Source organism: Pseudorca crassidens, chromosome 18, assembly GCF_039906515.1.
Source record: "Pseudorca crassidens isolate mPseCra1 chromosome 18, mPseCra1.hap1, whole genome shotgun sequence".
In the NCBI taxonomy this organism is placed as follows: Eukaryota; Metazoa; Chordata; class Mammalia; order Artiodactyla; family Delphinidae; genus Pseudorca; species Pseudorca crassidens.
The window spans coordinates 77426625-77438851 of NC_090313.1; the positions used below are offsets into that span (position 1 = coordinate 77426625).

The following is a 12227-nucleotide window of genomic DNA, read 5'->3' on the forward strand; positions in this document are numbered from 1 at the left end:
ATGATGTTTGCTGTGGCTTTGTCGTATATGGCCTTTATTATGTTGAGGTAGATTCCCTCTATGCACATTTTCTGGAGAGTTTTTATCGTAAATGGGTGTTGAATTTTGTCAAAAGCTTTTTCTGCATCTATTGAGATGATCATATGGTTTTTATTCAATTTGTTAATACAGTATATCACATTGATTGATTTGCGTATATTGAAGAATCCTTGCATCCCTGGGATAAATCCCACTTGATCATGGTGTATGATCCTTTTAATGTGTTGTTGGATCCTGTTAGTATTTTGTTGAGGATTTTTGCATCTATATTCATGAGCGATCTTGGTCTCTTATTTTCTTTTTTTGTAGTATCTTTCTCTGGTTTTGGTATCTGGTTTTGGGAGTGTTCCTTCCTCTGCAATTTTTTGGAAGAGTTTGAGAAGGATGGGTGTTAGGTCATCTCTAAATGTTTGCTAGAATTCACCTGTAAAGCCATCTGGTCCTGGACTTTTGTTTGTTGGAAGATTTTTAATCACAGTTTCCATTTCATTACTTGTAATTTGTCTGTTCATATTTTCTATTTCTTCCTGGTTCAGTCTTGGAAGTTTATACCTTTCTAAGAATTTGTCCATTTCTTCCAGGTTGTCCATTTGATTGGCATTGAGTTGCCTGTAGTAGTCTCTTAGGATGCTTTGTATTTCTGCGGTGTCTCTTGTAACTTCTCCTTTTTCATTTCTAATTCTATTGATTTGAGTCCTCTCCCTCTTTTTCTTGATGAGTCTGGCTAATGGTTTATCAATTTTGTTTATCTTCTCAAAGAACCAGCTTTTAGTTTTATTGATCTTTGCTATTGTTTTCTTCGTTTCTATTTCATTTATTTCTGCTCTGATCTTTATGATTTCTTTCCTTCTACTACCTTTGGGTTTTGTTTGTTCTTCTTTCTCTGGTTCCTTTAGGTGTAAGGTTAGATTGTTTATTTGAGATTTTTCTGTTTCTTGAGGTACGATTGTATTGCTGTAAACTTCCCTCTTAGAACTGCTTTTGCTGCATCCCATAGGTTTTGGATTGTCGTGTTTTCATTGTCATTTTCTCTAGGTATTGTTTGATTTCCTTTTTCATGTCTTCAGTGATCTCTTGGTTATTTAGTAACGTATTGTTTAGCCTCCATGTGTTTGTGTTTTTAATGTTTTTTTTCCCTGTAATTGATTTCTAATCTCATAGTGTTCTGGTCAGAAAAGATGCTTGATATAATTTCAGTTTTCTTAAATTTACTGAGGCTTGATTTATGATCCAAGATGTGATCTATCCTGGAGAATGTTCCATGCGCACTTGAGAAGAAAGTATACTCTGCTGTTTTTGGATGGAATGTGCTATAAATATCAATTAAATCTATCTGGTCCATTGTGTCATTTAAAGCTTGTGTTTCCTTATTAATTTTCTGTTTGGATGATCTGTCCATTGGTGTAAGTGAGGTGTTAAAGTCGCCCACTATTATTGTGTTACTGTCAATTTCCTCTTTTATAGCTGTTAGCAGTTGCCTTATGTATTGAGGTGCTCCTATGTTGGGTGCATATGTATTTATAATTGTTACATCTTCTTCTTGGATTGATCCCTTGATCATTATGCAGTGTCCTTCCTTGTCTCTTGTAACATTCTTTATTTTAAAGTCTGTTTTATCTGATATGAGTATTGCTACTCCAGCTTTCTTTTAATTTCCATTTGCATGAAATACCTTTTTCCATCCCCTTGCTTTCAGTCTGTATGTGTCCCTGGGTCTGAAGTGGGTCTCTTGTAGACAGCATATATATGGGTCTTGTTTTTGTATCCATTCAGCCAGTGTATGTCTTTTGGTTGGAGCATTTAATCCATTCACATATAAGGTAATTGTCGATATGTATGTTCCTGTGACCGTTTTCTTAATTGTTTTGGGTTTGATTTTGTTGGTCCTTTTCTTCTCTTGTGTTTCCCACTTAGAAGTTCCTTTAGCATTTGTTGTAAAGCTGGTTTGGGGTGCTGAATTCTCTTAGCTTTTACTTGTCTGTAAATTTTTCGATTTCTCCATCATGTGAATGAAATCCTTGCTGGGTAGAGTAATCTTGGTTGTAGTTTCTTCCCTTTCATCACTTTAAGTGTGTCATGCCACTCCCTTCTGGCTCGTAGAGTTTCTGCTGAGAAATCAGCTGTTAACCTTATGGGAGTTCCCTTGTATGTTGTCATTTTTCCCTTGCTGCTTTCAGTAATTTTTCTTTGTCTTTAATTTTTGCCAGTTTGATTACTGTGTGTCTTGGCATGTTTCTCCTTGGGTTTATCCTGTATGGGACTCTCTGTGCTTCCTGTACTTGGGTGGCTATTTCCTTTCCCATGTTAGGGAAGTTTTCGACTGTAATCTCTTCAGATATTTTCTCAGGTCCTTTCTCTCTCTCTTCTCCTTCTGGGACCCCTATAATGCGAATGTTGTTGCATTTAATGTTGTCCCTGAGGTCTCATTTCTGTCTTCATTTCATTTCTTTTTTCTTTGTTCCACAGCAGTGAATTCCAGCATTCTGTCTTCCAGGTCACTTATCCGTTCTTCTGCCTCAGTTACTCTCCTATTGATTCCTTCTAGTGTATTTTTCATTTCAGTTATTGTATTGTTCATCTCTGTTTGTTTGTTCTTTAATCCTTCTAGGTCTTTGTTAAACATTTCTTGCATCTTCTTGATCTTTGCCTCCATTCTTTTTCCGAGGTCTTGGGTCGTCTTCACTATCATTATTCTGAATTCTTCTTCTGGAAGGTTTCCTATCTCCACTTCATTTAGCTGTTTTTCTGGGGTTTTATCTTGTTCCTTCATCTGGTACATAGCCCTCTGCCTTTTCATCTTGTCTGTCTTTCTGTGAATGTGGTTTTTGTTCCATAGGCTGCGGGACTGTAGTTCTTCTTGCTTCTGCTGTCAGCCCTCTGGTGGATGAGGCTATCTAAGAGGCTTGTGCAAGTTTCCTGATGGGAGGGACTGGTGGTGGGTAGAGCTGGGTGTCGCTCAGGTGGGCAGGGCTCAGTAAAACTTCAACTAGCTTGTCTGCTGATGGGTGGGGCTGGGTTCCCTCCCTGTTGGTTGTTTGGCCTGAGGCGACCCAGCACTGGAGGCTACAGGCTCTTTGGTGGGGCTAATGGCGGACTCTGGTAGGGCTCATGCCAAGGAGTACTTCCCGGAACTTCTGCTGCCAGTGTCCTTGTCCTACGGTGAGGCACAGCCACCCCCTGCCTCTGCAGGAGACCCTCCAACCCTAGCAGGTAGGTCTGGTTCAGTCTCCTATGGGGTCACCACTCCTTCCCCTGGGTCCCGATGCACACACGACTTTGTGTGTGCCCTCCAAGAGTGGAACCTCTGTTTCCCCCAGTCCTGTCGAAGTTCTGCAGTCAAATCCCACTAGCCTTCAAAGTCTGATTCTCTAGGAATTCCTTCTCCCGTTGCTGGACCCCCAGGTTGGGAAGCCTGACGTGGGGCTCAGAACCTTCACTCCAGTGTGTGGACTTCTGTGGTATAAGTGTTCTCCAGTCTGTGAGTCCCCCACCCAGCAGTTATGGGATTTGATTTTACTGTGATTGTGCCCCTCCTGCCGTCTCGCTGTGGCTTCTCCTTTGTCTGTGGATGTGGGGTGTCTTTTTTGGTGAGTTGCAGTGTCCTCCTATTGATGATTGTTAGCAGTGAGTTGTGATTCCGGTGCTCTCGCAAGAGGGAGTGAGAGCACGTCCTTCTCCGCCATCTTGAACCAATCCTCCTGCAGGTGTTTGAATAAAAGAAACTCAGGCAAGGGTGTAAATTATCTGAAGTACGAAGTTCATTCAGTCAGTGTTACTTTGAGGTAAATTTGCAGTAATGCTCTCCAACCCCATTGAAAAAGGGGTTTAGACTGTTTCAGAAAATTGTTTCTGAACAGCTCTGCACTGAGTTTGTAAGGGTTGCGAATTGCTGAGCGTGGTTGAAGGTATAACTCGAAGTACTTTTGTATTGAAATGAAGTGGCTCAGTGAGAACAGCACTGATAGCAGGAGACCCTCGAAACAGAGCACAGTGGAAATCTGCCTGTCTTTACTGTGGAAAAGGAGCCTTGGAAGAGAAGACTGGGGGGTTTGGGGCTGGCCGTGGACATTGTCAGTGTGGCCTGGCTGTCAGGGGCTGGCAGTGTATGGGGCTCAGGCCCCAGCCACAGGCTGTTTGGAGCAAAGAGGTCCACGTTTGTGCAAGGCAGGCACTGCCGTCAAATGTGTTTGTGTCAAATTGGTGAAAACTTTCAGTCCTCAGACTTTCTGGAGTGTGGAATTCCAGTGGAAGGATCTAGTCCTGTGGTCAGAGCAGTTTGAATGAGGGACATCACTGAGTTCCGCTGTGTCCATGGCCCAGCTGTGAAAGTTGAATGAAACTTTAAGTTTTATGTGCCTAACCCCAATTCTGACCTCATTGTATTTTCACCTCCACTTCCCCGTCTCTAACTTCCTCATCTATTCATTGTATTCTAATTACATATTAAATACCTGTACTTAGTATCAATAGTCACTGAAAATTTTATCATCACTGCTAATCCCGTTTTGGGGGGAACTTGTTGGAGTAGTAATAAAACAGATTTTGCAAAGGGTTATTACTTTTATCATCAAGTGGTAGTGTGCAGTGTTGAATTTGAGGGGTACAGAAAATAAGTTGAAAATAAATCTGTAAAACTGAAGTCACACAACTACCACATACATGACAGACTCCACCGTGTACAGCAGGTTCAGAATCGTAAGTCTTCTGAGGGCAGGAGATGGTGTTTCGTCTTTCTTCTTCCCGTGGTGCCTGGAATGGCACCTTGTGCTGAGAACGTGTTGCGTGAAGGGTGGGTGTTGTGTTGTCAGCGTGTGTTGAGATAATGTGTTTGTGCATTTTGCCACTTCATTCCCTCTGGGAGCGTGTGAGTGTCAGTGACAGGCATGGCTCACCTTCACACACCGTTGACTGCCTGCTCTCTTCTAAATGTATGGTGCGGAAAGCTCGCACATGAACTTCAAATGAGTGAAGATCGCACGCGTAAGCAGCATTGTAATTAGTACAGTCGGATCCTTTTGGGTGGCCTAAAGGAGGTGATGCGTTAAATCTCTCTCCTTTTATTCCTGAGCCTGTAGGAACTGAAATAAAGAAAGATGTCCTTTTTTCCATCAATAGTAATTTTTAAGTTAACAAAGTCTCCTAGAATGTAAACCCCTTGAGAACTGGAATTTTCATCTGTTTTGTTCACTGCTATATCACCATAATGGGCAGTCAGTAAATGTTTGCTGAGCGAATTACCACTCAGCAGCACACAACCCTGGCTCCCACTCAAGGACAAAGAAACCACTGGAGTCAGACTCAGGGGCTTGAAAATAACTAGTAACTGAGATAATTTTAAAGTAACTCTTGAATGGGGATTTAAATAACTGTGTTAAAGGATATCATGGATAAGGTGGACATTATGTATGAACAGATGGAGAAGAGAGATGGAAACTATGAGAATCAGTCAGGTGGAAATGCAGGAAATAAAGCCATGGTATCATATTTGAGGAATTCCTTTGAGCGGATCATCCATACACTTGACACAGCTGAGGAAAGCGTGAACTTAAAGATACGTCAATAGAAATTGTCCTAACAGAAATACAAGGGCAGGGGGAATGTTAGGGGAAGGGGAGGCAACTTAGAGCATGCAAGGAACTTTGGGACAATATCAGACAGTGTAACGTACATGTAGTTGGAGTTCCACAAATGAGAACAGAGAAATAAGGCATGAGAAATAGGCGAAGGGATAATGGTTGAGAATTTGCCAAAAATGATGAAAATCAAGCCAGCAATCCAAGACGCTTAGAGAAGCCCATGCAGTATAACTGCAAACAGTATACACCTAGACACACAGTAGTCAGACTGCTGGAGACCAAAGCTAAAGAGAAGACCATGCAGGAAGCCAGAGAAAAGAAGACACATTTCCAACAGAGGAACAAAGACGGAGATTATAGAGGAACGAAGACGGAGATTATAGAGGAGCGCTCGTCAGAGACAGAGTCTGAACTGCAAGATCCGTAGCATGAGATATGTTTGATTAAGATATCATCAGAAGGAACATTTCCTCATTAGCACCAATCTTCTCTAAATATGAACCGGACCGTGCAGATGAGGAACTGACTCACTGTTTGATAGCTAGTTCTGCTTAAAGTGAGAGAAAATGTTTTCAAAACCTGAGTTAAGCACCAAGTTCTGTGGCAGATGTTGAAATAGGGAAGATATACTAGTAACACAGTGAAACGAGATTTCATTGTTCTTCTAAAAGCCTTAAGATGATCGCAGTGGAGAAAGTGTCCTTTGCTAAAGCTGGGTAATTTGAGGAGACATGTATTTCGTTAAGCATACTTGACTGTTTTATAAATGAAAAGAAATATAAACAGGAAGCAAAGTACATTTTCTTATTAAGAATTTGTTAGGTGCTACAGAGAGAGAACTGTTTAGCTAAATTCCTGTCTCCTAAGAATTTATAAATCTGAAACAGACCATATTTAGAGAATAGGTAGGTAGAACAGTAAAATGTAAATAAAGTGGTCAAAGTCAATGGTTATTGTGTCATATAGAGCAGCTATAATCGTGAGCAATACTGGCTACCAGTTAGTCAGCATCTGCTCTGTTAAACCTGACATAATACACTTTTAAAATACATTATCTTGTTCAATTGTTATCTAATTCTCTGAAACCGTAACATGGACGTTTTACAAGTGAGGAAAACGTGGCTTAGAGAATTCAGTGATTGGTTCTTCGCTGTGATTGGTTAATCTGAAGGTTGTTCTTCATCTGTAGCATCCTCTGTATGCTTTCCACTCTGATGAACACGGCAGCACCCAGATCTGCAGGGGAGCAGACAGCTTCCCATCATGGCTGGGGTAGGAGACTTAGTGATCATAGAAGGGGTATTTCCTACTTTGGAAATCATGAAGATCGTCGTAGAAGCTGGTAAAACACACAGCTGATTATATGGTGAAAGAGTCATTATCATTTCTACTGCCTTGGACTTCGTTAAATTTTCATTTTAACATAATGAAAAAATACTGTTGGAGGGTCAGGTGTTTTCAAGCGCTTTCTTTTCTATGTGGTTGCTCATTGCCTGCTGGCTTGGATGTATTCATTCTGTCTTTCTTCAATATATTGATACTAGAAGTGAGCCCGTACTTTGACTTCAGGAGCCAGTACTGTGAAACATCTGTGCTCCTCGGTGGACACATCCACCTTTGGAATAACAGCAAAGATTGAATTATTGGTGTCAGTATTGGTTGCCATGACTCTGGTTGGTAAAGTGATATTCACAGAAGAAAATCTTGACCAGGAAACATTGTTTCTAACTTGAAGTTTAAGGTTTAACTTCTAAATATTGTATATTAAAAAAAATTGTATATAGGGGGTTCCCCGGCGGCCCAGTGGCTAGGATACGGCGCTTTCACTGCCATGGACCCAGGTTCAATCCTTGGTCAGGGAACTAAGATCCCGCAAGCATGTGGTGCAGCCAGAAAAAAATTGTATAGAACTTAAGGTCAGTGTGGGTGTTATTTAAATTTTGTTCTACTTTATCTTTGTTACTGTTTTTTAATTTTGAAGAAGGCAGTACTTTCTAAGGGAGTAAATATATAACTCCCTTCCGTGAGCTGAAGTACATTAATTCCAGTTGACTAACAACCCAACTAGATTAAAAAAAAAAAAAGAACATCCATTTTCCTGTTTACACCACACATAATATAAATGTATTACTTAATTTGTGATTTGATGGGTTAATAATTCTTTCCTCTGAACTGTTCTATTAGGACAGTATTTACCTTCTACTTAGATGTTTCCTTACATTTTTGGTAAACATTCTTTGTATTCACTACTCTATGTACAGTGGGCCTTGAATACATAGTTTGGGGAGGTTTTTTTGTACTTTTTATTTTGCAATAATTGTAGACTCATAGCAAGTTGCAAAAAGTAATCCAGGAGTCCCATGTAACCTTCATTTCCCCCAACATTTTATAGAACTGTGTAGCACATGTGGGTTTTCTGAATACGTAATTGTTCTTTTTCCTTTTTGGCCGTGCCACTCGGCTTTGTGGGATCTTAATTCCCCGACCAGGGATCAAACCCAGGCCCCAGGCAGTGGGAGTGTGGAGTTCCAATCACTGGACCATCAGGGAATTCCCTTGAATATGTAATTTTTTTTGTCTTTTTTTTTTTTAAAAAAAATAAATTTATTTATTTATTTTTGGCTGCTTTGGGTCTTCGTTGCTGCACGCAGGCTTTCTCTACTTGGGGTGAGCAGGGGCTACTCTTCGTTGTGGTGCGCGGGCTTCTTATTGCGGTGGCTTCTCTTGTTGCGGAGCACGGGCTCTAGGCGCACGGGCTTCAGTAGTTGGGGCACACGGGCTCAGTAGTTGTGGCTCACAGGCTCTAGAGAGCAGGCTCAGTAGTTGTGGTGCACGAGCTTAGTTGCTCTGAGGCATGTGGGATCTTCCCAGACCAGGGCTGGAACCCGTGTCTCTTGCATTGGCAGGCGGATTCTTAACCTCTGTGCCACCAGGGAAGTCGTGATATGTAATTTTTGATAAACTGTTTTCAGTTGTATTTCTGTGCTCTTTTTCGTTGCGTCTTTTGTTTTATTGTAAACCTGAGCAGGAAAGAATTAAGCCTCCTTAAATTTGTCCCTTTGTTTGCCCTTTTGCTAGATGGGTTTGCATCTTGGGAGACACTGGCCTCAAAGTGAACTACTTACAGATGAAAGGGGTCTGTTGGGTTTGGTTCTTAGACCCAGTATTGGCATTTCCTCCTCACTGTCTCCAGGCAGGGCTTGTAAACCTTACCGAGAGCCGGGACCATGGCCATGGACGCCCCTCCACTCCCTGCTCAGGGCCTGCGCCTCCCGACCTGACCTTGCTCCCCACCTCGGCCCCCTGACCGCCCTGCCTCTTCCCCCGCAGTCCAGCCCCAGTCATGCCCCGGCTGCCCACTCTGCTCTGGCTGAGGTCACTGGTGGTATGTGTGTGTCACTCCTGGCCCCCTCCTATGGCGTGTCTACACTGCAGCCAAAGGAATCTTTTCAGAACACAACTTGGCCCAGGTGACTTCCTTGGTCAAAACTCACCAGTGGCCTCCTGCAGGATCTGAGGGTGGGCACCCCGTCCTTGCCTGACTGAGCCCCCAGGCCCCCTCTTCCGTGCCTCTGCTCAGGGCCCTTCTCCCTGCGGCCCCCAGCCCGCTTCACGCCTGTTCACTTTGTAGGTCCCGCTTCTACCTTGTTCCCTCAGTCAAGCCCTTCTGGGTCATGGTTTCACACTCATGTGCAGGGTCTTCCTTCCCCTTGCTCGTCGTAGCTCCGTTTATGGTTCTGCGCACATGGGCAGTGCTGCTGGGACCCCATCTCCACCTCTTTCTGTCCCTCAGGTCTAATAAAGTGCTTGCCCCCAGGAGTTTCCATTGTTTGTTGATAATCCTTCCACGCGTACTATTTTTTTATGGGAAAATAAAACCATTAAAGCTTTGTGAAGCATGAAAAACCCAAGTGCAGCAGCAGTCCTGTCAACAGAAGGTATAACATAAGGTAGGGTTTAAAGAAAGCTGAACATCTTGATACAGCTGCTGGCGTGTATGACTTCACTGAACCGTGACTTTTTAAAATGCTGTTGCAGGAAATTTTTGTTTTATGTCGGGAAGACCTAGGCCTTTCCCTGCACCGGAAGTTACACTGTGCAACTTCCTTCAGTCTGTGTCCTTTACCTCTTGAAAAATTCCCTTTTTTGGCTGGTTTGCTTTTCTTATAGCTAAACAGAAAGAGAAGAGAAAAGGCCTCATTGTCTGAGCCTTCATCCTGCTACAGAAGTCAGGGTCGTTCTTGCGTTAGTTCACTCCTCCTGCAGATGTGCACTGAGTGTCTGCTGTGTGCCAGGCACTGTTCTAGGCCCTGGGGAGAGATCTGTATAGATATATAGATACACATGTGCACACACACGCAGCAGTGCCTGCTTCCCCTTCCAGCTCACAGCTCACATTACCACTCACCAGTGTTTAGTCTATACAGCTGTAGTGCACAGTAACCTGCCGTAAGTCTCTTACATAATTTGTTTCTCTTTAGAAGGGCTTTTAACTTGATTTAGATTGTCAATAGAATTGTATAAAATGGCAGCTGTCTTCAGTAAACGCCAGTATTAATGATTTTAAAGTAGAGTAAGGGCTTCCCTGGTGGCGCAGTGGTTGGGAGTCCGCCTGCCGATGCAGGGGACACGAGTTCGTGCCCCGGTCCGGGAAGATCCCACATGCCGCGGAGCGGCTGGGCCCGTGAGCCATGGCCGCTGAGCCTGCGCATCCAGAGCCTGTGCTCCGCAATGGGAGAGGCCACAACAGTGAGAGGCCCGCGTACCAAAAAAAAAAAAAAAAGTAGAGTAAGATTGGCTACAACACTTTCCCAGCTACATTATTAGTTTATTTGTAAGAGAATACGTGACGTTACATGATTATGGCTAATTAGAGAGGAAGCCCTAAATTGTATAGGGACATTAATCAGACTGTGTTTCCAAGCCCTGCAATTCTTTCAGGTTGGAAAATAAAAGAAGGCACAGTTCATTATCATGGTTATTTGTCAGGATATGTTGTTCAGCTCCAGTACTGACTGGCACCATGGACTAGAGTTTATTTCTTGACTTTGTGACCTTTGATTCCTGTCATCAGTCAGTACGTGCTCTTAAGGTCAACAGAGCACTTGAATGGACTTTCATTGCTAACAAGTTGGGACAGAAAAAGTACTAACTTTTCCTAACGTTTTAACTAGAGTTTTAAAGAACAGTGCCAATGTCTGACTTCCCTACAATCCTGTATTTTCACGTACAAACCCCTATTTGATAATTACCGCTTTTTGAAATTCAGTGGAATGTATTCATCCTTTATCTTGTCCTCGAAAATATTTCAAAGTTATTATTAAACCACAATGAAATTGTATCATTTGATGTTATTTTTAACCTTCCTGCCTCAAAAGTGCACAGTGCAGTTTACTCACATACATATTGTTTTGTTTTTCAAGCCACTGCCCAGAAATATGGTGTCTCGTCTTTGCGAATCTAAAAAGGTTTGTGCGGCAGCAGACATGCAGCTTCAGGTGGGTGTGTGCCTTTGTTCTGAAGTTTTCCACAGATATTATTCAAAATAAATGTATAACTTTAAGTTCTTGCCAGTGCTACCCATTTATTATAATAATTATGCTTCCAAAACATCTTTCCTCTGAGTTCAGAGAACTTGACCTTGACTAATCATTTGGTCTTCCAACCGTCCTTAGGAAGTAGATGTCAAATAAGGTTATTTCCCAATTTCAGTGGAAAATCAAAGAGTGGAGAAGTTTTACCTGACTTCTTCTAAATGGTGCATTTCAGCAACCAAGTTATATCTTTTTGTTCACTTTGTATCTTTTTTTAAATTTGTGTTTTTAGATGTGAAGTTTAAACAGTAATGACTTAGTTTTTAGTAAAACTCAAAGCCAGTGTTCCAGGTTTCCAGATAAAGACGAGAAACATTTTATAAACCATCTGGATGTCAGGTCTGTGTGATACCAGATGTTTAGGTTATTTGTAATTTCTGAGATTGTTTATGGAGTTATTCCTCTTCATCAGATCTTGAGTGTTATGTAAACACAGCCTAAACACCCATCTTTCATCTCAGGCAGTATTCACTTTCTAATGATCCAGTCACCTGTTTAAAAGTGTAGCCACTATTGAATTGCTTTATAGGTGTATAAAGTTCAGTCCCTAGAAAGTAATGAATGTGCTCTGTTTTTTTGGACCTTAAAATACACGTTTCAGTGAAGAAGATGCCTGCTATAGACGAAACCATGGATTAATAACATTATTTAGTGTCTATTTGTATCACACAATTGCAAAAAGATTTCTGGATTATTTGAAAGGTTAACATTACGTGGCAGTAGTCTTCTGATTTACTCGTATCTGTCGTGGGAGTCCTACCTTTTAAAAGCCCGTGTCCTGGCGTCCTTTGCAACACTTGTTCCAGTGATTTTCTTCTGAAAAGGAAAACCAACCTTTCTGTACTTCTGCCCTCCAAAAAGAATAAGGAGAGAGAGGGAGAGAGAGGGAGAGGGGGGTTGAAAAGCTGGAGGAGAAGGGAGGGAAGGAGGTTCCCACCCGAAGGGCCGCTCACGCTGCTTTCCTGTCACACAGCCATCCCCCGAGCCGTGGGGACAACCCAGGGTGGAAGGGAGTTGC

General features: G+C 42.2%; 1 protein-coding gene across 1 annotated transcript in view; it reads left to right on the forward strand.

The window, feature by feature from the left end:
• The window catches only part of MIPEP (mitochondrial intermediate peptidase), a 135012-nt gene that overhangs the window by 63062 nt on the left and 59723 nt on the right, over nucleotides 1-12227 (forward strand). The window contains exon 15 of the mRNA XM_067713715.1: nucleotides 11039-11113. Within this exon, the coding sequence (XP_067569816.1) occupies nucleotides 11039-11113 (75 nt within the window). The remainder of the gene's footprint in view (nucleotides 1-11038; nucleotides 11114-12227) is intronic.